Source organism: Lissotriton vulgaris, chromosome 4_1 (genome assembly GCF_964263255.1).
Source record: "Lissotriton vulgaris chromosome 4_1, aLisVul1.2, whole genome shotgun sequence".
Taxonomy (NCBI): domain Eukaryota; kingdom Metazoa; phylum Chordata; class Amphibia; order Caudata; family Salamandridae; genus Lissotriton; species Lissotriton vulgaris.
In genome coordinates this window covers 1,698,023,731-1,698,049,585 of record NC_141691.1, presented here as the reverse complement: position 1 = coordinate 1,698,049,585, position 25,855 = coordinate 1,698,023,731, and the positions used below count along the sequence as shown (strand labels likewise).

The window sequence follows — 25,855 nt, the reverse complement described above, 5'->3', positions numbered from 1 at the left end:
CAGACACCAAAGCCTAGTACTAAAGAGAGAATATTAAATATCCCACTTCCCAGACGGACAAAGAGTGAAGCCATATATTTTATTTCCATGGTTTATTTCACACGTGTCCGACTCACTGGGCAATACTGGCACAGTTAAATTACAAAACTTCAATCATGTCCTTTTTATTTACCACATAGGGGTGGGGGAGCAATACTCCGTCCACTGGCAGAATTCACAGAATTTGGCAGACGTTTTCTAGAACGCCACGTAATTCCGCGGAGTGAAACTCTGCGAGCTCCAACCAGGCCTGTTCAGCAGTCATACACCAAAGAGGTATTCAGCCTCGTGGAACTCTCACGGGCAACAGCCTCAAGCCTGGGCCAGCTGGAGATTTTCAATTTACAAATAATAGACTAAGGGCCTGATTTATATATTGGCAAATAGGATGTCTCCCTGCCCAATTTAGATGCACAGACATTTAGTCCTTTCATACTGCTCTTACCCCCAGATAAAACCTGTCTGTAAGGAATAGTAAAATGGTTATAATGCTCCCCCCCGCCACAGGGGTAGCATCACTTTTTTTCCTTTTCAAAAAGATATCCAGTTTGGGGATTTTCTTTTTGAAAAGAAAAAGAGAATATTGTTTCCTGCAGGGCTGCATCCTTCTGATGCAGCCCTGTAGCCAGCACTACGAGGAATGATTTACTCCGTCTCCATGGCAGACGCACAGTCTGTTCACCTAAACCTAAATTGGGTACTAAGTATGAACGCAGAAGACCTTAGTGCAACTTTGCCCAGCAGGTCCCTGATGATGACGCCTCTTCCTCAGACACCGCTTGCAGCCTTGCCCTGCTGAACTTTACTTTCTCAAAATATTTTTGGCAAAATGTCTTCTAAGTCAGAAGGTAAGCGCTTTCTGGATCCAATCCACTGGTATACAACGTTTCCAACGGAATTTTTACAACGCACTACCATTAGAACGCAGGCATTACCACGCATACCATTACAACGCATTGCGCTGGGGGGCGCTCTAGGATAGGGAATAAGTATAATTTTATATCCAACACCTTCCCTAGTGTCCACGGGGACTGGAGTTGGAATATAAAATTATACTTACCACTATCCAGCACCTTTAAGCGCTATGCGTTGTAACGGTATTCGTTGTAAATACCGCGTTGTAAAGGTATGCGTGGTAACAGTATGCGTTGTCACGTCATACATCCCAATCCACTCTATGTATCTGACCTGCACTCCATCACAGTTTGCCATAGTTTTCACCTTTGACCTGGTTTCGCGTGACTAGATGTCAGTGGTTGGTGCTTTGATCTTTTAGGTGCTAGTTTTTACCTTAAACTTTAAAATTTCATAACTCTGATTCTCCTAATAAGAATTGTGTTGTTTTGGTGTCAAATAATTTATTAAACTTTACTCTATTTTGCTATTTTTCGGAACTGGTGTGGTATTTTATGTGCATTGTTTTAATTTTTTTCCTTTTTGTGTAGTGCATAAATACTTTACACATTGTCTTTAAGTTATGCTTGATTGCTTTTGTGCCAAGCTACACGAGGGTAAAGCACGGATTAATTTAGTGACTTTAGTGGTTCAACCGGACAGGGATTGAGGTTGTTGTTTGAGCAGGGTTACACCCTACTCAACACCCTACTCAACCAACAACCCAATTTTTCACAACTGAGATACAGTCAAAACTAAACAGTTGGACATTTGGTATCTTTTAACAATCAATGATTTGGCATTATTCACATTCGATTCTCTCTTTTGTAGGTGAGAGGCAGTTTGGGGATGAACATCGTCAGTGCAATTGTAGCAGGAACCGCATTTATTTTAAACTTCATTGACTTGAGCACCGTACCATATTTCCAGTCAAACTGTTACTACCCTTACAAATGTATTACAGTCTCGTACACCATTGTGGTAAATATATTTTCTCTTCTTCGTTACCTCACTTTGGATTTGTTGCTGATGTTATTTTGTTCAGATGGAGCATATAACATTCAATATAATTTTTCTGGCTTCTGACTGGAATATTACTTGCTTTGTGTCTTCAGATGCTTTGTTGCCTATATCCGCATTAGTGTGACATCATGTTTACTTGTCTGTCTTTATAACATACCCTTTCCTGTTATAGTCTGGAATGGTAGGCGTGATTTCTTTTCTTAAAACCTGTTTTGTCCTGCCTCTGCTCTTTTGCCTTCAGCGCTCTGTTTGCTTTGGTGCTTCAAACCAGGTATGTTTTGATAACACACATATATAAGTGATGTCAGCAATTATACCTATTCTGAACTTGTCTTCTGAGAATTAATCCAAAATAAAATGGAAAGCTTTAGCTTTTTAGTAGTTTGATGCTGTAAACCCAGACCCTTGAAATCTGCTAACATTCAGTATCACATGTATTCAGACGACACGCTATTGTATCTCAAATTATCTTCCCCAGGTGACATCATATCCCTCAACTCTACTCTTCAAAACACTGAGCTGTGGTTCACTGACAATCATCTCAAGCTCAAAGCTGCCAAAACGGAATTCCCACTCATCTCACCTTTGAACAACATCCTCAAAATCGATATTTGGATGAACCATCTTACAGCACTCAAATGTTCTCCACAAATCATAGATTCTGCTATATCCTTGGGAATTACATTAGACAAACAATTGAATATGCAGGATCACATCAGTAATGTCACCAAAGGAACCAATTATCAGATCAGCATTCTATGAAAACTTAAACCTTACCTCCCACAGGAAGACCTCAAGTATGCGGTTCAAGCTCTTGTATTGCCCAGACTACGATAGTGCTACATGATGCGGCCTACCTAGAGACAAATTAGCCCCTCTAAGAGCCTCCCTTAATGTGGCTGCCAGACTTGTCTCCAGTTCAAAAAGAAACAAACACATTTCCCCTGCTCTCAAATCCCTGAACTGGCTCGCTTATGAGGCAAGAATTCAACTAAAGATAGCATGCATAGCTTTCAAAGCCTTACATTTCAATACCCCCAGATATTTGGCTACAAAAACGTAAAAAATTGGGCTATTGCAGACCATCGTGAAGCGTGAGCTCCCTGCTACTGAAAACACAATATTTCCATAAAAAGAAAATGGGATACAGAACTTCTCGGGTGTCGCCTCTTCCACAAAACGATCATCAGATTGCTCGTTTTGACGCAGTGGTTAAAGTCTTCACTAAATCCCTCCAATTCCAAATTAGCGATTGGACCGAGGCAAATAAAAGAGCAGCCTGGGTTTAAGATGAAACATGGAATGATTGATAATTTGACCACCCTCCAGGTAAAAAATGAAAAATATGTTAAAATTCGAGAGGGAATGGTATATACTACTTTTAGTGACTTCTCAATAGCCTTCGAGAAAGATAGTTCGTCCTTTTCTGTGGAGTAAGCTTTTAAACTTGGGCATGCATAGCACCATTTTGGAGCTAGTTTGTGCCTTCAATACCGACTCTGATGTAGAGTTTTAGTGGGAGGGGATAGAGATCTTTTGCATGCCATCGCCACTGTAAATGGAATAAAACAAGGATGCTTATTTGCCCCCTGCTCTTCTCATATATTTCAGATGTCCCCGAATTACTGGCACAAAGTGAATGTATCGCCCCGCCAATCGGGGGGAAATGATTGGGTGCCTACTCTATGCAGACAACACAATAATTTTTGATGTAACCACTAAGGGTTTAAATAGTCATCTGCAGGTGCACCAAAACTTCTCTGAGCCTCACTACCTAACAGATCAATGTATCTAAAAGTAAAATTATGTGTATGCATGGGAGAAAAAAGTTGAGATATGGAAACTTTGTATGGTCTGTAGGTGGCCAAAAATGAGAACTCCTAAAGTAATATACCTTTTTGGGAACAAATTTGTGTGGCAACCTAAGCAACAAAGCCCATATAGATAACAATATTTCTAAAGCCGCCACTCAGGGGAAAAGCTTGGGCTTCCTTTACAGGTCTACCGGGAGAAAAACACTTTACACTGTTATAGGAGGTCTTCCGTGCAAACATTCCTGCCTCCCTGCTGTACAGTACAAAACTGATCGATATAGGGAAATGGGGCTTTTTAAATGCAATGGAAAGCCAAATTTTAAGAAGCTGAGCCTCAGTTAATTCGGCATGTTCTGCAGCTGCCCTCAGAATAGAGTTTGGATTGAGAAGTACCTGGATGCAGGCTCTCGTTGGGGTAGTGCGTTGGGCTATGGGTTTGGCAAAGAGCGATTATGGTACACTTAAGTTCTGGCTCCGAAAATACATTTTAGAAGGTTTAAAAGAACAGTCATTCATTTTTAGAAATATTATGATTGCGATTGATTTGCTGCAGTTAGACCAGCCCTTGATTTTTACTTTATCGCCGTACCAACTAAAAGATATCCTGAAACAGGTTACTTAGTCTATAAGTTTCTCTAGGGATAGAGAAGGTTGCACTTTAAAGAAGGGTAACCATCTGACTATAAACTCCTGCTTGATAAATATAGGCTTTTATTTAATCAAACTTACTACATGGAGTGTGCCGGTTTTGGTTACTATTGTGGCAGGGTATGCTCCTTCTAAATCCTTTACGGGCAAAATGGTATGGTTTATCAAATATTTGTAATCTGTGCAATAACAGTCTCCAAGATGTTACTCATGTATTATTTATCTTTCTACCCTTGTTACTATGCTGACGGAAATGGATAAGACCAATATGTTTACCGTTATCTATCCTTTCTGCCTCAGCAATAGCAGAATCTCTCTATGACCACCCTAACAAAATGTTCTGTTATAAAAAAAATTACTTTTTTAAAGTGTTTTTAAAATGTATATTAACCCCTTCCTTCCTGCCGTCGGCCATTGGCCGACGGCAGCACTACCTTCCCAGTGCTGCCGTCGGCCAATGGCTGACGAGGCCCCGCCCGTTTTGCGGAAGTGCTGCACTGCGGGAAAATCGGGGTCGCAGGAAAAGGGTTAAGGTGCATCAGATATGTAGGATGTAGGTGCTGATACTTGTTTTATGAGGATGATTTTATCCTCTATTTTCTGATGGTATTGCATGGAATTTAAACTATATTATTTTAGTTATTTCGTAAAGTCTTGCACTAATGGCATGAAGAACACTTTAATATCTTGTACTGTATGTTGTGCTGCTGTGTTGTTAACTGAAAAACCATTAATCATTGATTTCAGTTTACGAGTCTCTGATCTCTTGTTGGGGAGGAATATTTTTGTGTCTATTTTATTGTAAAACAACATATTTTTTATATGTTGGTGGATTTAACCTTTATGTGGATCTCTTTGGAGTTCCATGGATCATAACCATAAATAAATAAACGTGAAACTTTAAGAAGCCACACGCTAATACCGGCATAGTAAAGGTTAAATCTGATTGCCACTTTCAGTGTGTTAGACTTGGCATCTTTTGACTTTTTCCCCTGTCTTTTTGCTTTCTGACCTCCCGATTTTGACTCTATTTTTGCTGGTTTAGTGTCTCTGTGCACTTTCTCACTGCTGTTTAGTGTTTGAGTGCAAGTGTTCCTTTTTTTAAAAAATCTTTATTTATTCAATCATGTTAAATGCTTGTTACATATACATAAGGAAAGGAAAGAGAAATTATACATGATACATGCCGTACAAGCAGAGAATAATGTCTCAACCCAATTTTTGTTTTATGGGCGCCGTCAGAGCCTGGTTGCTTACCCCCAACAAAATGACTTGTGGAGACAGCAGAACATTATAGTTCATGATTTGATTAACGTAATATGTCATTTTGCCAATCAATTGGGTTAGCCGGGGGCAATTCGCAAATAGATGAACACTGTCGGCGGCGAGCTCTCCGCAGCGAGGGCAGTAGATACCTGTAGAACCTCCCCATTTAAAGATCCGAGAAGAAAAACATTGAACCTGTATATTGACGGAAACAGCTGCTGTTGAGCTTAGCAACAAGGAGTCCTCACACACTCCTGGGTCCGCCTGGACCTTGTCCTGCCATCGATCCATATGTTTAGTGAGGTCATCCTCCATATTTTCACTGAGCAGTATGTAGCACTTGGAAATGGATACCCCTTGGGTCCCCAAAGCCGCCTCCATAAGGGGAATGTTAAAACTCTGAATCTTCTTTTTCGACAAAAATTCCCTGATTTGTAGAAATTTTAAAAAGTGATTATTTCCCACTCCAAACTTTCCCTTTATGGCTTTAAATTGAGTTGTCCCTCATTAAGTCCCCAATAAATCTCATTCCTTTCTCCCTCCAGAGTTCCATATAGCCATCATTAAAGATTTCTGGTAGGAGTGTATTATTTTGCAAGGGAGTATACCTATTAATCCTGTTCATCTGGAGTTTTTTCCTAATCGCCGTCCAAATTTTGAAAGCGCCCAACAAGACCTTGAACTTTACTCTTTTAAAATAAGCAAAGTCGATGTGCCGCAACAAGCAACCATGTGCCTCTTCTCCAAGCAGTAACCTGTAAATGGATGCATAAGAACCGACTAAAGCCTCTAAGGAGCCTTTCCCTAGCAAATCAGTCATCTGGCATAAGTTCGCAGCCCAGTAAAATATCCGAATGCCGGGGCCAGACCACCCGCCCCGCGTCTTAGGTAAGGTGATATATTTCAGCGCTCTCCGCGGGTGTTTCCCAGCCCAAAGAAATTTAGAGATGACTTGATTGAAGGCGGAGAGCCAAGGTTTGTTAACCTCCAGCGGGATTGACCTAAAGAAGTATAACATTCTGGGCAGAAACAGCATCTTTATCACATTGCACCTTCCCAGTAGTGTCAAGGGTAAGCTGTTCATTCTGTTGAAATCAGATTTGGTCTTACGTTGCAGGGGCTCCAAGTTACATTGCACGATCTCGTCTGCAATTGCGGAGATGTCCACTCCCAAGTATCTAGCCGTGTCCATAACTCTGCTATCCACCAGAGCTGCCCCGGAGTTTTTAACAATCATTGTTTTGCCCCTATTAAAAAAATAACCAGAAACTGAATATGAAAGAATGCACTCCTTCCCTTGTATTGTTTTTAACATGGAAAAATTGACTGGCCATGTTGATGCGTGCGATCAGAAACTGTGATCTGTCCCAACAGTCACAGAAACTCCGTCTTGCATTGCAAAATAAACTGTCCCAACGCTAGTTTAGACCCCATGGATGAACGGTTGAATATTACGAAGAACTGGTTGTGCATAAATATATCCCTTCGAAAGGCAGCGCGAGAAAGGAAAAACCAAAGTGAAGCTCATGCAATGATGATTAATTACAACAGACTGAACCAGCAATTACTTGCTAAAAGGGACATTTTCAAGCCGAGTTGTGTTATTTGGGATGTAATCATTCACTTTTTGCACCTTTGTCGAGTTCCTTGGACCTTTATTAATGATATTTGTTTTATTGTTGTCACAATTGATATTGGCATACTGTAAGTGGGTGTAGATAATCAGGGAAATGTAAGGGATTATTTGTGTCTGTAACACACTTTATTTTCTTGGGTGTGTATTTTCAAGGGAACATTTTCGGTGGGCTGTTTCTTTAATTGTTTGAAGTCTTACCGGGTTAGGTCATGGAGTTAGAGCCACACCTGTTTCATCTTGCGTAGGCGGAGAATCTTTAAAAAAATGCAAAGTGCAGAGAGGCTGTTACCATCTCTATTCACGATAGTACTGAGGAAAAGTGTAGGAGAAGATTATGCCACGTCTAGTTGCTGTTGAGTTAATTATTTATGCTTTAACTCATACGCTGAAGTAGCAACATGTTTGGGTTTACGATGGGAGTGGGATAAGTTTTAGAGTATGGTTGAACAAATATTTTCGCTCGAGCACCATGTTAATTTCAGGTATATATTTTCAGTATTTTTTTATATTTCGCAGCGTGGAGAAGTGTGGCTCACTGGTTAGAGCAGGCAGACCCTGAAGCAGAGGTCAGACCCGGGACCAGGGTTCAATTCCTGACGCAGCAGGGTCTTGAGCTCAAATGTCCACGGACTCGATAATTCTCGCTTCGGTGCCTGACCTAATCATGGGTTCACACTCTGCAACTCTGGGCATTAAGCTTGCTTAATCTCCACAACGGCCCCCCGCGGCGGGATGCCTGGCTTTCACCTTGGGGATGTCCTGTAGGGGAAATCTCACAGGGAAAAGTCAGGACGGGTTCCCAAGGCAAGCGTGGAGATACCCCTTCGGGGGTCAATTCAGGCGCTATATAAGAAACATAATAATAATATATATATATATTTTTTTTTTGTCCTCATTTGCCTTCCCTTCCAAACAAGGGTAATACCAACCACGCAGCACGTTTTGAAACGTGATTTGTTTTCCTGGTGGCAGAGATATCCCAAAGAGGAAAGAGGGTATCTTTTAACTCCATCTAGGTATTTTTCAACCTGTAGGACCAAAATCGATTCTAGGCTGGCCATGGTCCAGGAGCATTGATGGCATAATCATCGGACCCGGGGGGAAAAAAAAAAAAAAAACCCCGGGTTCACCTCCAATTAATTAAAAGGTCCCAGAAGGCCAGATTGCGCTTACTAGCGGTTCTCTTAAGGTCCATTTTGGATATTTCGTATAAGGATGAAAGCCACCGAGAATGTAGTGGAGGTGTTTTTTCTATCCACTGTATACAAATTTGTCTTCTCGCCAATAGCATCGCATAGAAGAGAAAAGATTTTGCCTTGCCCTTAATGTTTTCTTCCAGCCCAAAAATGACAAGTGGTAAAGTTATTGACAAAGTTGTATGTAGAATAGAATTAAGAGTATTCTTAACCTCTTCCCAAAAGTTCGAAATATCCGGACATTCTATGAACATGTGTATGTCACTAGCACCTGCCATATTAAATTTGTTGCATTTTTTGTCTGGTAAACATTTAGACAATTTTAGTGGTGTTATATAAGCACAATGTATTGAAAAGAGATGGTTACGTCTCAGCCATGCAGGTTTTACAGTTTTATACAGTAATTCGCAAGATTTTTGCCATATATCCTCACATGGAGTGCCGATCTCTGATCTCCATAACTCATCTGGAAGTTTGAACCCGCCATCGCTTTCCTCCAGCATCTGCCAATACCATGTAGCTACTTCTTTCCCTCCGATTGGTCGTTCTACCAGCATTTGTTCTAGTGTACTAATTTTCCCAATACTGGTATCTATACGGCTCTGTGATCTTGCCCAGCTGTCTACTTGAATGTATTTAAATCTAGACAATCCAAGTCCTACAAGCTCGTATAATTCATTCCAAGTTATTAATTTCCCGTCTGTAAAGAGTTGGCCCCATCTTATTACACCTGCTTGCTTTATGATATTAGAGAGGCTATCTTTCAGACATGGTGGTAAGCCGGGGAATCCCAAATTGGGGAGTAAGTAGAGTAATATGACAGGCCAATTTTTTTCCTTATGTTAGTCCAATTTTTAGCCCATGATTGTGCTATTTTAAGTTTGATTTTTTTGAAACATTTTTGGCTTCCAAATTTAAACATAAAGCCCTCTGATGTTAGATTTGCCCCCAATAATATTGCTTTGTACATTGAGTTAGACGTAAGATTGGATGGAGTTTTTAATAACATCCTTGAGTGTGACATCTGGAATGCCCATGAGTAGTACAGCAAGTCTGGAAGTGCAAGGCCCCCCTTTTCTCTTCTTCTTCTTAGTTTTTTCCATGCTATTCTTGTTGTTTTATAATTCCATATAAAAGAGTTTAATTCTCTTTGAGATTTTTCGATTTGCTTTGGCTCAAATGCGATTGGAATTGTATTAAATATAAAAGTAAACTTGGGGAGGATACACATTTTAACTAGGTTTACTCTGCCCATTATGGAGAGCGGTAGATGTGACCAAGATTTTAAGAGTTTTTTACTTTCCAAATGTATTCTTTCTAGATTGTTTTGTCCGATGTTCCCCACCTCCTGAGTTATTCTTATTCCTAAGTAGCGCATAGATGTTGAAATATTTATCCCTAACTGAATATTTGGAAGATTCCATACCATTATCTCCGTTTTGCTGGAGTTAATATCATAACCTGATATATTGCCAAAATCTTTTGCACATGCAATAATAACTGGAAATGCTTTAACTGGGTCAGATGTAAAAACCAAAATGTCATCTGCATATAGTGCTACCCGCCTTTCCCACTCTCCATAACTAAAAGATGGAATATTAGCCTCGTCCCTTAGAAGTTGAGCGAACGGTTCAATATACAAGTTAAAAAGGAGAGGGGAAAGCGGGCAGCCCTGTCTTGTACCTCTAGATATGTTAAAGGCATCAGTCAAACTCCCGTTAATCATTAACCTAGCCGAAGGTCTGTTATATAATAGTTTGATTGTTCTGCGGAATCCTTCCCCACAATTGAATTTTTTTAATACGTCGTTTAGATAGAGCCAATTGACTCTATCAAACGCTTTTGTTGCGTCTAAGGTCAATGTAGCCAGGGGTGCAGAGACGGCAGTAGCAATATCTATAGCCCCCACAAGTTCATGAGTTAACTCCGCTAGTTGTCTGCCTTTAATAAATCCCTTTTGGTCTGGGTGGATGATATTTCCCATGACACTGGCCAATCTTGTGGAAATAATAGTTGTAAATATTTTATAATCACTGTTAAGAAGTGATATTGGTCTATATGACCCACACTCTAATGAAGATTTTCCAGGTTTAGGAATAAGTACGATTGTTGCCTCTCCCCAAGATTTAGGTGGCAGATCTCCCTCTATTAAGATACCATTGAAAAGTACCGTGAGCTCTGGAGCTATACTATGTTCAAGGGATCTGTAAATTTCTCCAGGGAGACCGTCCGGCCCTGCCGCTTTTCCTTTTTTCGAATGATGAATTGCTTTTATTACTTCATCTACAGAGATCTCTTCCTCTAACATTTTACTCTGATTCATTGATAAGATAGGGAGTGTAATAGCATCTAACCACCTATCTCTTGCTTGTTGATCATTGGGGAGATCTTCTTTGTAGATCTCCTCAAAAAATTCAAAGAATGCATTCCCTATTTCTTGATTGGTTGATCTTGTCTCTGTCTCACCTGCTATCTTAATTTCTCTGATATAATTTAGTGTTTTATCGGCTTTTATTTTCCATGCCAATATTTTTCCTGCAGCTTCCCCGAACTCGAAATTAGAGGATTTACTCACTTCCCACCTTTTATTTATTCTTTCTTGTAGAGTATTTTCTATTTGTTTTTTCAGTTCGGCCAGTTTTTCCTTTTCTACAGATATTTCTACATTCGGATCTATCCTTAGTTCTAGAAGTTTCATGTCCCTTTCTAATGCCCTAATCTTTTCATTGTATATTTTCCGCCTGTAAGAGGCTCTATTAGTAATCTGTCCTCTTAGAAAGGCCTTGAAAGTCTCCCAGACTACTGTAGGAGCAGCAGAATTGTTATTAATATCAAAAAAGGTTAGGGTCTCATCTGAAAGGTATTTCACCTCTTCCTCCTCCAGCAAAAGTGTCCGATCAAAGGACCAGGATGGGTGTTTAACTAAATTGTCCGTTTTTAAAGTAAATTCTAATGCGGAGTGATCTGATAGGTGTGATGGCAGGTAGTTTATTGATATTAGAGTGTCCTTTAGGCAATAACTAAAAAGAGCATAGTCGATTCTAGATTTGTGTTTGAAACGACTATTTCTAAAGGAGACTCCTAACTTATTGCCCTCTCTTTCCCTCCAAAAATCCGCCAATCCTAGATGTTTCATGATTGATTTGAGGGTTTCTCTTGATTTTATGGAGCAAGAGATTCTAGACTTTGTTGACTTATCTAATCTTGGGTCAAGAACAATATTAAAGTCTCCCATCCAGATTATTGGCTCCTGAGCCGAAATTAATTGGTTCCTTACAGCATCCAGATGTGATGGGTCTTCTAAGTTAGGACCATAGTAACCAATCAATGTCCTGATCTGACCCATAAGAGAGGCTTTGACTATCAGCCATCTTCCTGTGTTATCTTCCTTACAGTCTAAAATTTGTGCTCTCACAGATTTTTTAAAGATAAATACTACCCCTCTTACATTCGCATTGTGGTCAGTTGAGCAAAATATATCTATCCACCTTTGTTTCTTTAATACATTAGTGGCCTCTGATTTAAGCAAGTGAGTTTCCTGCAACACAATGATCTGCGCCTGCGAGTCTCTCAGGTATTGTAAGATCCGATCTCTTCTTCCTCGTACTCGCAGACCATTGACGTTCCAGGACATATAATTAATATTTGTCATAATTTTTAACTTCCGTCCCCACCATCACTCTTCTTTTTTTTTTTTTTAAACTTGATAATTTTCTGATGTTTAGCATGCTAGACTTTGAGATTTGAAAGAGGTTGATTTTTAAAGTCTTAAATTGAGCCGACAAATGAGGTTTTTTTTCTTTCTTGCCCCCCCACCCCTTTACCCACCCCCTAGGAAACCCCCCCTTACTTATTCTGGCTTGGTGTTGGGCCAGATTTCCACCCATCAGGAGCCTATCCTTTGCCTCCCCACTGCTGCCTTTTTCCCATCTAGAACAAGGTAAAAGAGATAGCCGCGTCTGAGCCATTTAATGAAAGGAGCCACCATTATATAGCACAGCAAGAGGGGAATTTAAAATATTAAGTTTGGGTGCAAAAGAGTTTCTAATCCTAAGTGATTATCTGTGTTTTTTTTTTTTTTTTTTTTTGTTTTTAATATATATATATTTTTTTTTATTTAATCTTTGTATCTATATTTCTCCTCCTGTGTATATGTGCGTGTGTATTTTTTTTTCTTTCCCTTCTAGCTAATTTGATTTATGTGCTTGAGCTTGGGCGTGATCTCTAATGGAATCAAGTAATTCGTCAGCATCGTGAATAGAACGGACATTATGCATCTTATTGTTATACATAATTCGGAGGAACGCAGGAAATCGCATCTGTACCGTTGCTCCAAATGATCTAAATTTATCCATACGTTGCCCCAGCTCCCATTGCCTCTCTAGTGTAGTCTTTGAGAGGTCTGAACGTATCTCAAAGCTGAAATCAAGACATTTTATTGAGCCTGCTTTTAATGCTAGATTTAGAATTTTTTCTTTTAAAGCATATGTCAAGAAGTTGATTAGTACTTTCCTTGGCTTATTTCTTGCCGGGTTCATGCGAAACGGATCCCTGTGTATTCGCTGGATGTCTTTACTTAGTTCTTCTACTGTCTCTTCCAAGATGAGTGTGTCTTTTATTAGACGTACAATGAAGTCCTTTATGTCTCCACCTTCTTTTCCCTCAGGTATTTTCAGGAGTCGAATATTGTTACGTCTGGAGTAATTCTCTAAAACTTCAATTCTCTCTCTCATGTCATCACCGTCTTTTTGGAGATTATGAATTTTTGATCTAGCCGCCTCCAGATTTGTGTTCAATAAACCTACCGAACTTTCCAATACTTCAGTTCTCTCGCAGAGACCTTCAACTTTCTGCCCCAGCTCTTCACAAGTAGCTCTTATTTCTGCTTGATTATTTTTAGAAATTGCAAAGTCTTGTCTTATCTCCTCTCTCATCTCTGAGATTGAGGAGACTATTGCTTCTAATGCACTGCCAAGCACTGGATCTATGCTTTCTGAGGTTTCATTTGATTGGGCATCTGCTGAACCAACTAAAACGCTCTCTGTGTGTGTTTCTAATTCAGACAAAGTAGGCTGAGTGGTTTCCGCTGAGACTACTGTTGGCCCCCCCACTGATAATATAGCCTTTGGTAAGTCCGATTTCAGAATAGACACACCATGCTCGGTTTGTTCAGATTGTTTACCCAGCTGTAAACTTTGATTTTTCATGGCTGTCGCCATATCTTGTGTGATCTGCAAAACTTGTGGCAGAGCTCTAAAGTATGAACGCAAGGATGGGGTTATGTCTCCTGGAGCCTTTAATTTTTTATTTCTGTTCTTATTTTTAGGTTGTTTTAACATAGAACGTTTACTATCTTTACTATCTTTACTGTCTTTAATTGGCTCTAGCTCTGGTTGATTTTTTTTTTTTTTTTGAGCTTGACCTCTCTTTTGTGCTCCCTCCAAGGTGCACTCTGGGAGTTGAAGTCCTTTTTCCCCCAATTCTATCCCTCTTTCTCTGCCCTTTGTTTTACTTCTCGTAATCCTTACTTGCAAATCTTGTGCTCCTTTATTTGATTCACAGGCTGTGCTGGGAGCCTCCCCAAACAAGCAATAGATCTTACTTGATTCTTGAGCAGAGACGCCTGGACCTTTGGAAGAACACAAACCAGCCTCTACAGCTTCCGTCGTATCATTTGATTCCACTGCTCCCAAAACGATCGAAGTGGTGGTTCTCAACGCCTCTCCCCCTTTTCCACTTCCAACTACGGCCGCAGTGTGTATGCTTCTTGCAGCGGCCGTGCGGCCACATCTAATCTCCACGGCTGCCCGCCCCCAGCAGAAGAGAGAGTTGGTGGCGGCAGCGGGAGAGCTGAACTGCAGGCACATTCAAAGCCGTTTTTACAGGTTTTTACCCAAAATATTGGAGCGAGAAGACTTCAGCTTTCTCCAGAGAAGGCTCCGCTACAGGTACCGTTCGTCACAACTTAGCATACAGCATATCCGTTCAAGGCTGCAGCGAGGGCTCAGGATTCAGCTCTGGGCGTGCGATCCGCACCTAGCCTGCGGTCGCCATGTTTCCCTTACTTCCACCAGAAACATAATAATAATATTGTCTAAGTGTTCACACACAAAGGGGGTGCCGTTTTGAATTTCGTTGCACAGCATATTGTGAAGTAGTGTGGCTCACTGGTTAGAGGCGGCAGACCCGAGAGCAGAGGACGGCCCGGGACCAGGGTTCGATTCCCGGCGCGGCAGGTTTCTGGACCAGGGTCAGCGGACTCGATAATTCTCTCGCCTCGGTGCCCACTCTGATCAGCGATCACACTCGGCAACTCTGGGCATTAGCTTGCCTCATCTTCACTAACGGCCCCAACAGACCTCCGGGGATGCCTGGTCTCACCCTGGAGATACCCATTAAGGGACCATCTCTCAGGGAAGCCAGGAAGGGTTTCGCAGCGGTTGAAGCGCCTTGGGACCCTACGGTTAAGTAGTGCGCTACATAAATGCCAATACATTTACATTACATTTACATTTACATATGTTAGGAATTAACAGGGTGGGTTGGAAGGGGGGAGAATTACATGTGGTGTTGAATAATTTTTAGCACTATTTCTTCTTTTTTTTAAAAAAAACTGATAGTGTACATTGCTTCGACAGTTGAAATGCCTCTTTCATTTATCTATTTCAGTTACCCCTGACGAAGGGCCTTTCAGGCCCGAAATGCATTGGGCGGAACAAATTGAGCCCACTTGACTTGTATGATTTATTATCACGTGTGGCTGTTTGAAGCCCGGATGGGCATACAGGAGACATTTGAAAATGTTTAATAAAAGAATCATGCTGGAATTACGCTGTCTTCGTGTAATTAAGGAAGCGTGGATTTATTTTGGAGTAGAGTTTGTGTTACCTATGGTGTACTACGAGTAAGTGGATTATCGCAAATGGAGAATATTACAGTGTGGATATATTCCTGAATTTACGCAGTGCGACAGATGGTGCGTAGTCACACACATCATTGGACACTCTTTTAGGTTCTGGACTGTTGGGACAGATCACAGTTTCTGATCGCACGCATCAACATGGTCAGTCAATTTTTCATGTTAAAAACAAAAAAAGGGAAGGAGTGCATTCTTTCATATTCCGTCTTGCATTACTTTTAGAAAGTAGGCATTTTCTTGCTCAGCCATCAAGTGTGCCTTTGCTGGGTTTGTGGACTGACTGTCCGGCTTTGGGATGACAGGGACTGGGGAGGAGCAATGGCTCCAGAGAGTCTTGATGGGTCAGGGATGAGCTGAATAGACCTGGGATGTATTTAGAGTAGGGGGAGGAGATTTCCTTTCACCTGAACGGGCCTTGTCTGTCTCTGAGTATGCTGTTTCCACCTCCTGCCAGGAAGCTGTACCAGAGAGGACAGAACTGGTTCTGGCTGGGCACAGACACTTCTCTGCCCCAGAGAACAAAGGATTTTGGGCTGTAAAAAGTGGGACCCAAAACCCTACATTTTACAACTGTTTTGGACCAAGAAGACTACCAAGAAGAAGAGCTGACAAAGCAGTGAGGCGGAACAACCATTTTGCTGAGTGATTTGCTGTGGTGGCCTGCAGTGGCTGCTTTTGGCCTGGGCAGTGAAAGGACTGGACTGAACATTCTGCAAACTCTATATTGAGTTTCTCCAAGGGCTTGAGGTAGAGCTTACCCCCTGCTCAAGAAGTCTTGGGAACAGCAAAGACTTCAAGCTCTTCTACCCTCAGCACTATGGACTGTGTGTTTTGTGCTGTAACAGAAGAAAAGCAGCCCAATGCCGTCCATGATGCTGCTGCCGACTCTATATCTGGAAGGCACTGCAGAGGGCACTGCCACAATACTGGACCACAACAATGGTCTTACTGATGATGCCATCTGATTCCGCCACTGAGCGGTTGCTTGCACCGCAACCTGTGGGCACCACACTCTGCACCGCCTCGCTTCACATCATCGCCCTGGTATCACCGACAATGCCACTCTGCACCAACACTGACGCTGCTGCTGGCAATGTAGTTCAAGGACACTGCTCGTAAACTACACCAGGGACCACCCTCATTCCGCACCGGCATACTGACACCAGCGCCATCGACTCCAGTTCGTCAGCCAACTACAGGACTTCAGGAATGACGCCGCCGCAGCTTGCGCCGTAACCTAGCAGCACTGCATCACTTCGCACCACAGCCCTGGTCTCACCAACGCTGCTGGACAACCGTCATCGAGCCGCTTCCTGCTCCATGACCTAAGGGCACCGCACACCGCAGCGCTGCACTTCTCACTGCAGTGTCCGACGCCTGCAGTCGCTGGCGCTGCCGACTTCAACTGCAAGTAGTTCGATCTGCAATGCGTGTGACATCAAGGGCCTGAGGACTCCTGCACCAACCTCCCAGATAGTTCGCCGATGCCCTGCATTTCTAAAGTTACTGTTTTGCTGGTGTTCCCGACATCGTAGCTGGCCCACGATGCCGTGGTCAGCCAGAACTGTTTGGATTTGTTGTTCAAAACACCATGATAGCCCCAGACGGAGCTATCGACTTCAAGGAACTTTATTTCAAGTCTATTTTGATTACTGAAGGATTCTAAGTATTGTATTGTGGATTTTGTTATCATTTTTGGTCTTGTCTTAAGTATATAAAAGTATTGGTTATTTTTCTAAAACTGGTGTGGTGTCCTTTTGTAGTGCTTACACTGTGTTACTGTTGGTTATGTGCAAATGCTTTACACACTGACTCTAAGATAAGCCTTACTACTCGTGCCAAGCTAACAAGGGGGTGAGCAGTGGTTATTTTAGGAGTGTAACTCCCTTATCCTGACTAGAAAGAAGAGTTCCTACTTGGACACAGGTGCAATCCCTTGCCAACTAAAGACCCCCATTTCTAACACAGTGGTCATGAGTTGTTTTACCTGAGCAGAGGTGTTTTGCTATTTGTTTGGCTAGTGTCATCTAGGAGGTGTGCTCCACATGTGCTCATTCAGTATCTTAGTTGCTGTGGATATATGGGGAGACATGATCCTATGTAGATAGTACCGTGACACTGTTTCTTGACAATAATCCTCACTTATAGCCCCACTTATTTGCTAATGTCTTAAATTGGGTGGTAGAAGTGACCCTGTAACCTCGAATCTTAAGACAGGTGGATTCAAATTCCTAGATGATGACTTGTTAGATACTACTATTTAAGTCTTGTGTCACAGCAGACATCTTTCAACCTAATTATGTGGATTAACTATTACACCCATAAAACTGGGCACTTCCTTTATTGTTTAACATCCAAACATGTTCAACAGTTCTAATCACCTAGTTTGATCCCCACTTTATGAGTTCTGAAGTGGTCAGCACTGTAACTCAACATAAGCCTCTCTTTGGTCTCAGAGAAAGATGTGTTATGTGGAGGAAGCTTTATGTGAACGCGTCTTTGTTTGATTTAGTATAACTCCTTGCCTGTAGAAACTGCACATGAAATTTGATAAAAAGAACTTGACCAATATGCCCTTATCTCAAGACATCATACTTCTTCATCTACTGAAAAATATGCTATTGAGTGGTACAACCCCAGCTCAGGAAAGCGTACTTTGAAACAAGACAGGCAGAGTGAAGATGTGAAAAGGGCTATTCTGAGGTAGCACAATCATTCCTTAAGATCTAACCTAGGAATTATAAATCTTGCCTTTATGAAACCAAGGCCCCCATTATCACTGATCACCTCACCACCTTGTGAAATGCCTCACAGAAGCCTATTTTCCTCTTCTACGCATGCTGGGCATCTGATAATATTCCTTCACACATGTTCTGTAGAAGTCTGGCCAGCTTCATTATTGAGAAGTTTAGCTTCATTATTGAGAAGTTTAATATAGTCTAGGAAGGCATTAATACATCTCCTCCCTCTGGCTGTGTAAATTACCAGGTCCAATGGAGTACTGTCCTTCAGACTGTTGGCGGATTATGAGGAAATAAGCTAAAATCAGACTCTCAGAATTACCTCATTCCACTTGGCATTAAAACAAGTCCAGGACCACGCTGTCCTCCCAACCTGTGCAACGTTTTTTCACTTGCTGCAGAGATTGTCCTTGAGGGCTGTAAGAAAGGTAAATCACACTGTTACTAAGAAAGATAGAGGGGATTTGAACAACTACTGACTAATGACGCTGCGAGCTGCCATCTCAAAAATCATGGAACAATATTTGCCTCACTATTTGTCCATCACCTTGGACACCATGGGAGCCTTAGACTGGCCACAATCAGGCAGCGAGATTGATGAGTTAAAATCAATTAGAAACCAGCCTTCTTCTACTCCATCATTTGCAGCATTTGATCCTGTTGTTCATGTTCATACTATTCTGTTCAAGTGTCTCACAGTGGTTGGTTCTGTCTGGTTCAGTATGGGTTGGTCTGGCTGGTTCAATACTGAACTGCTTTAATCATCAGTAGAAAAACTCGACCTATAGCCCTTCCTCCATTTTACTTTGCTGAAATATCTAGGCTTCGTAGGGTGTCTACACTTTCCCCCTGTCCTATTTACTATCTATGTCAAACCTCTGGGAGTCCTGATTGAGACCTTCAACTTTTCTCTTTCATCTGGATGATATACAGTGGGGGAAATTGGATCAGCTATCTGACAGCCTAGGACTCCTAGGAGATTGCCTATGTGGCTTGCAATTGTGCCTGGCAAAGGACTTCCTTTAGTTAAATGACAGCAAGAGTGAGATATGGATGACTTGTGGAAATCGCTCCATCTTGTATCCATAGTGGCCTGGGGTTGTGCATATGATTTTGACACTGCAGTATTGAGAAGTTGGTAACACAGAGAGGGTGTGGAGAGAATCATGCCCTGAGGATGTAGGGTAATGGGATTTTTCTTCGGGGGGGGGGGGGGAGTGGATGCCCAGGACGTTTAAATGCAAAGATAGTTTGTTTAAAAACATGGGGTATGAGCTACTTTTCGGAGTGGGGAGTCTATTGAAACTGCAGGATGTAGACCAGGGTGATGTTCCCCGCCCTCAGGGAATAGAAAGGATGATCTACTCATTATTTTCTTTTTGAATTTTTTGGTGTTCAGATTAAAGATATTGCTGCCAGTTTAACAAAATCCAATGGAGATCTTAAACTCGGGAGTCAGGTTTGGTGGAGTGTTCTTGTTGATTTCTCTGTTAGTTACGTATGCCTAAAAGGTGATGAGTGGAGGCGATGGTCACTACTGGCGATCTCTGAGAGTGGAGGTGATTCTGCCATACATCCGGCTCATGTCTTTCATCAGTATTCCACAGCATGGAGGATAGTATTCAGGGAGTCCGGAATGCATCCCTGGGTGTTGGGCAAAAGGATATTTCATCTGCTTAAATGGGAAAGGATAAGCATTTAGACAGCTGCTGTAAAGTCGATTTTTATAGACAATCCGTCACCTTTGGAAAATGTAATGTGCTTTGTTGACAATGCATTCTCGTTCGCAATCTTAATGCTGGGCATATGGTACGTAAATCTTGCAAAACCCCCAAAACTTCACTAACAAATGTTGGCCTATCCAGTTCAGTATGAATGGATTCCTGGTGAGAATGTGAAAGGGAAATGGTCCTTAGTGCTATGCAATTGACAGAAGTAAACCATATCTAAGCAACTAGACAGCATATTCCCTTGGTGACTAAATAGTTGTTTTCAGTATTGCTCCACAAAGTAGAATTAAAATCAGGGGTGTGATTACATTTCCAAAATTGTCACTTACAGTGACAAAACTGTACAATTCATATCCTAGTTTAGCATTTACTTTTAAAAATATTTATGACCCACTGAACGCTGTATGCTCTTAAAAGTGAATTACACACAAAGCATTGTCCTTTTTCGTGAAACTATACAGTACAAGATAAATCATGTGGCTGCATTGTAGGGTATATGACTGTGAATACATGAGCCCAAAGGATTTATTTTCCATTTTGACAAATGTTTTGATCCTCAGCATACCATTGGGCCTCACTGTTCTCTCAGTTTTAACATATTTGCACGGGGACTTTTAATTGTTTATGGATTAATATTTTTCTGCTGTTCTCTTAAAAACAAGGTTTTTTCTTATGTTGCAGAATTGCAGACTACATCATCATGAGACATAGGCTCAAATCTCTGCTTCCCAACTTGGACAATCTGTAGGGATATTGGGTAAACTATTTTACCTCATTGTGCATCAATTTCATTGTGCATGTCTGCATCGTGCATTCTGTGCATCTGTGTATCTTAATCATATTTTATTGTGATTGTCTTCCTGATACCGTCGTAGTAAGTGATGAGCTCAGCTCACTTTTTGTGACACTTCGGCGACGTGAATAATGCACCATGTTGCGCAATGTTTATGAAGTGACGCTTCTCGGCAGATTCATCACTTCGTAAACCCCTGCACTACATTATACCTGTGTCAAGTGTAATGTATATAGGGTGGGCATTCCACCACATTAAAGCCAGTCAAAATAACTTTATTTCGGTCAACATGACCTAAAAAGTACAGAATTTAAAAACATTTGTTAACGAAAATACATCGAAGAATTTATAAATATTGACATATCAAGGAGATTAAAAAAACAATAAAAATATCATTAGATAAATACATAGAATCATTTTTAAAAAGGAGGCGGATATATAATGGAAGCATGTCACATATACATGATAATTTTGTTGAAAGTGGATAGTGTTTTGTAAATAAATAACTAAAGCTAAAAACTTTTAAAAAACAGGAAAGACCCTTCAATTTAAAAATATATAACATTATATAAAGGGAGATTTTGCAAGTTGGTAGTGCTAGGATTGAGATCTACTAATTCTTATCCAATGGCTCGTTTATTGCTTTCAGAAATACCCATCTAGCACACCACATAGAAAACAGAAATCCTGCAACTGAGTAAACACCTGGAATGTTGAGGTCATACTTCAATATCCTAAACACTTCGACACAGTGCCTACTGCCCAGGTTTCTACAGATCTGCACCAGCCATCTTTTTCTCACTTTGTTGTAACCCGGACAACCAAAAAAGACATGCAGCTCTGATTCCGCAAAGTAATCACAGGCAGGACACCTGACCTCATTTTGCGCTCCCCACTTTGATGTAAAACTGCGGAGAGGCAGAACCCAAAATCTGAATTGTAAATAAAGTTTCCTAGCAGTCGCAGGTTTGATGAGGTCGAGAACCTTCTCATAGATAGGATTATCCTTTATTTCCAAAAAGGCTTTTGTTAATCTACCTAAATTGGAGCTAGAATGCAATAAGGACATTCTATAGTTCTCATAGTGCGCCTTCATTTGTTTCCTAGGGATTAGTGGGCATGCAAGCTCTGGATCAACCCAACATTCCCCCAGACCCAAATCTGTCAACAGATGTTTGATATGGGAAAACCAGGGCAATCTAGCAGCGCCCCTAATCTTTAAAACTTCGAACAATTCTTCTCTATATGGCAAGAGTTCGGGCGTCGACCATAGGTGGCGCCAGTACAGAAGGGGTCTGAGACACAGCCCTACTCCTAGTGCCATCAATCCCACATCTAGACGAAGTGGAATTAAAGGAGTACTATGCATCAATTTAAGTAGGCTCCTAATATATTGATTCTCAACCTGTAATAGTGACTTAGAGTTGCACTGGCCCCAGAGCTCTGCGCCATATAATGCACCCCCTCGTGCCTGGACCCTATAGATTTCTAGCACCGGACTGACAGCGCTCTTATCTGATTTGTTGAAAACCTCCATGATGCCCCCTGTTGACTGGGCTAATTTTAGAGTTGACTTCCCTATGTGCGCCCCCCAGTCCATGGACTCAGTTAAGATGATGCCTAGATACATAAAAGATGTCACTCTTTCCAGGGGTTTACCATTGAGTGATGGATTTGGACGGGTGCTCTTTAGTTTGTTAAATACCATAAATTTCGTTTTCTGTAGGTTGCTCTCAAGTCCTCTTTCCTCACAGAACAACTGAAATCTGTCCAAAACCCTTTGAATCCCCATAGGTGATTTAGACACCAAAAGGGTGTCATCGGCAAACATCATAGCCTGCATGAAGCTAGTTTAGGGGCATCTAGATCTCTATCTTGTGTCAGAGATACGATCAGGCCGTTAATGTAAAGGGTGAATAAAGTTGGGGCAAGCACGCATCCCTGACGTACACCATGTTTGATAGGTATTGGTGCTGTCAGGTTTTCATCCCTACCATAGCTTATTTGCGTGAAATTATTTTCATGCAAGTGCCTAATACGTTGTATTAAATACACAGGGGCCCCCAAATCAAGTAAAACAGACCACAGTTTTTCCCTTGGCACCAAGTCAAAAGCTGAGCTCAGGTCTACAAATATTAAGTAAAGACTACCCCCCTCCAGGCAGACCGTCTTCCAGTGTAGCAGTTGTAATCTTAATACTTGGTCCAGGGTCGACAATTTTTTCCTGAACTCTGCCTGGAAGGGTGAAAGTACGTGCTACTCATCCATCCAGGAATGAAGCCTGAGGAGCAAGACTCGTGCAAATTTTTGGGGGGGATATCGATTAGACTGATTGGTCTATAATTGCTTGGTAAAAAGGGGAGCCCTTTTTAAAAATCGGGATTATCTCCGCGCCTGCCCAACTAACAGGGATCATCATACGCATCAGTATTGCATTAAAAAGTACCCAAAGGTAGGGAGTCCAGATAGATGGCTCGCTCTTAAAAAGATCCCCAGGGATCTTATCCAAGCCAGGGGCTTTGCCTGAGGCTATTTTGTCTACTGCACCCTTTATTTCCTGTAAGGTTATGATCGGTCCTGGGCTACCGTCAGAGTGATGGTTAGTATCATTTAGTACTGGCGGATAATCTGCTTGTGAGGGGGATCCAGCTATAAAAGGCATCTCTTGGCTCTCCTCCTCCTTGTAGAGGGAGCCGAAGTACTCCCTCCAGACCTCTTCTTCCAAATTGGGTTCAAGGGCTCACTTGGGTATGGTCGAGCCAGAGTTTACTACTCCCCAAAAAGTTTGCATGTCTCTAGCCCCTAGAGAGGTTTTTAGAAGGTCACAATTATCCTTTTCCCACCTGTGTTTTGCTTCCTGGACAGCTATTATATAAGCCCTTCTCAACGTTTTAATTTGGGGTTGGTCCTTTGTTTTAATAGATGCCACCAGTGCGCTTTTGGCTTTGCGGCAAGATGCATTATACCACGGGTGGGGGACAGGCATACTAGGTCTATTTGGTTTGCTAGGAAAAAAAGTAATCTAATAAGATTTCTTTTAATTTATCAAGGTTTAACCCAATAGCCTCTTTGTCCATGAGATTCCTTTTGTAGTTATATGGGGTAGAGGCTTCTAAGAATACCAGTAGTAAAGCATCATAAAGTCTGCTTAAGTTTTCCTGTGATTGACTAAAGTTAATCCATTGTACTCGCCTCCTACAGTTTGAGACAATTAACCTAGAATCCTCAGGGGTATCATCATGATGCATTCACCCGGGGTTTAATATTTGGAGGTCCACTACTAATGCATCGTGATCACTGTCAACACGGGGAAGAATTCTGAATTCGGATATCCTATCCCAAAAATTAATATTTATAAGAATATGATCTAATAGGAACCCTCGATCCTTGCTAAGGAACGTGTGACCACATGATGTTTCAGAAAATGATCTTCCTTTACACGCTCCTAATGAATGTTTGAGGACAAGGCAGTTCATCTGGATTACCAGGGGTGACCATTTATTCACAATTGGGCATCTGGATTCCGGTATTTCAAAAAGAAGGTCCTCCTCAAAAATGCTGTCAAGATACAAGCCCTCAAGGGGCTCGAACTGGCAGTTGAGGTCCCCTCCTACTATGACCATATATTTCTGAGTGATGCTAAATAAAAATAAGTCTAATTCCTCTAGAGTGGTGGACTCCATTACCCTGGAGGTGGGCCTTGAATATTCGATAATTAAAACAATAGGAGTTTTAAGAGGAAAATGTAATTGTACACATAAAATATCCCTGGAGCCTGAATCAAGTTGCACAGCCATGCAACCTAAGTGGACACCTACCCATGTGATTAATCCCCCTGAGGGTCTCCCCACACCAACAGAAATTGCCGGGATGAAAAATGAGGCAAAACCTAGCATAGTAACCTCACCTCTTGCCCATGTTTCCTGAAACATACATATATTGTATTCACCAATGAATGATCTCCACTCAGGGTCATCTATTTTACTATTGATGCCCGCTAAGTTCCAGGATATGGTTCTTGTGGTCTGACGGTCATGGGTTATCTTGTCATCAATTTCCGGAGGCTGGGGATAGCAATTCTTAGTTCCTATTTATGTAGGTGCATGCTCAGCTCTTCCCTCATCTGTAGGGCAATGTGGGCCTTCCAACAATGCTAATCCACCCCCATTATGCATACTGGTTCAGGAACCGCTCAAGTACTCTCAGGCCAGAGCTTCCTTTCTAAGGGGGTGTAGCCCAGGAAGATACACCCCATCAACATAATTACAAAAGGTAGCAGGTTTTCCTTCCTGTACCATTTCTGGGGTTTCCACTAGTCAATCCACCCCTTTAAGGGGGCTGAACCTATTCCCAGTGTCGATATTAAAAATGGGTTGGTTTCTCCATTTTTGACATATATTGGGAGAGATGTGATTGTTGTAAAAATATCTCTATGCCAATTTCTGACAGTGATCATTATGCTGAGGAACTTTTGGAGGATAGAAAAAACCCAGAGGAAGTAAAAGAATATTACCCATATTCCTCTCAAATACCAATGCTAAAATTCTATCTGTAATTATTGGATTTCTAAAATTGATGACTATACAGTTTCCATAGATATCCTTGTGTCGTGCACCAATCCAACCCACCCTTCTAGTGGATAAAATCTCTTCAGTATTTTCGTATCCAAAATCACTATGATTGATTAACCAATGAACGCTTTTGTTTTTTTAATTCTTGGTGGGATTCTGTCTGACCCTTTCTTAATTCGGGTACCCCTGCCAGAATTAACACATAAGGCGTTGATGCCGCGGAAGATTTATGATTGGTGGGCAATATATTTGGTCATTATGCTCGGCCGGTGGTTACGTTACGACCGGGCCCTGGCCAAAATTCTTTACAGTTTCCCCAATGCTTCTGGTTGCTAATGGTTGGGCAGTTATTACATTTGTTTGGTTTATGGTGGGCTTTGTTACTCCTTTTTCCTTAATAGTCCTTGCCTGATGTGGGGCATCTGAAATTATATTTATTGTAGGTGAAAGGACTCTTACATTTGCAGCAGGGTTGGGTTTATCTCTTATGGAACTGTTGGCAGCCTGTTTGCTTGTCTTGTTCTCAAGGCTAGATTTAGCCTTTGTTTTTGGCCCATCTATAATTGCGTTCAGTCCCTCCAACCT

At 41.5% G+C, this 25,855-nt stretch overlaps 1 protein-coding gene across 2 annotated transcripts in view; it reads left to right on the top strand.

The window, feature by feature from the left end:
• The window catches only part of LOC147724419 (membrane-spanning 4-domains subfamily A member 4A-like), a 540,727-nt gene that overhangs the window by 261,866 nt on the left and 253,006 nt on the right, over positions 1 to 25,855 (top strand). For both annotated transcript variants that reach the window (XM_086967007.1, XM_086967006.1), the window contains exon 5: positions 1,765 to 1,914. In XM_086967007.1, the coding sequence (XP_086823133.1) occupies positions 1,765 to 1,914 (150 nt within the window). The remainder of the gene's footprint in view (positions 1 to 1,764; positions 1,915 to 25,855) is intronic.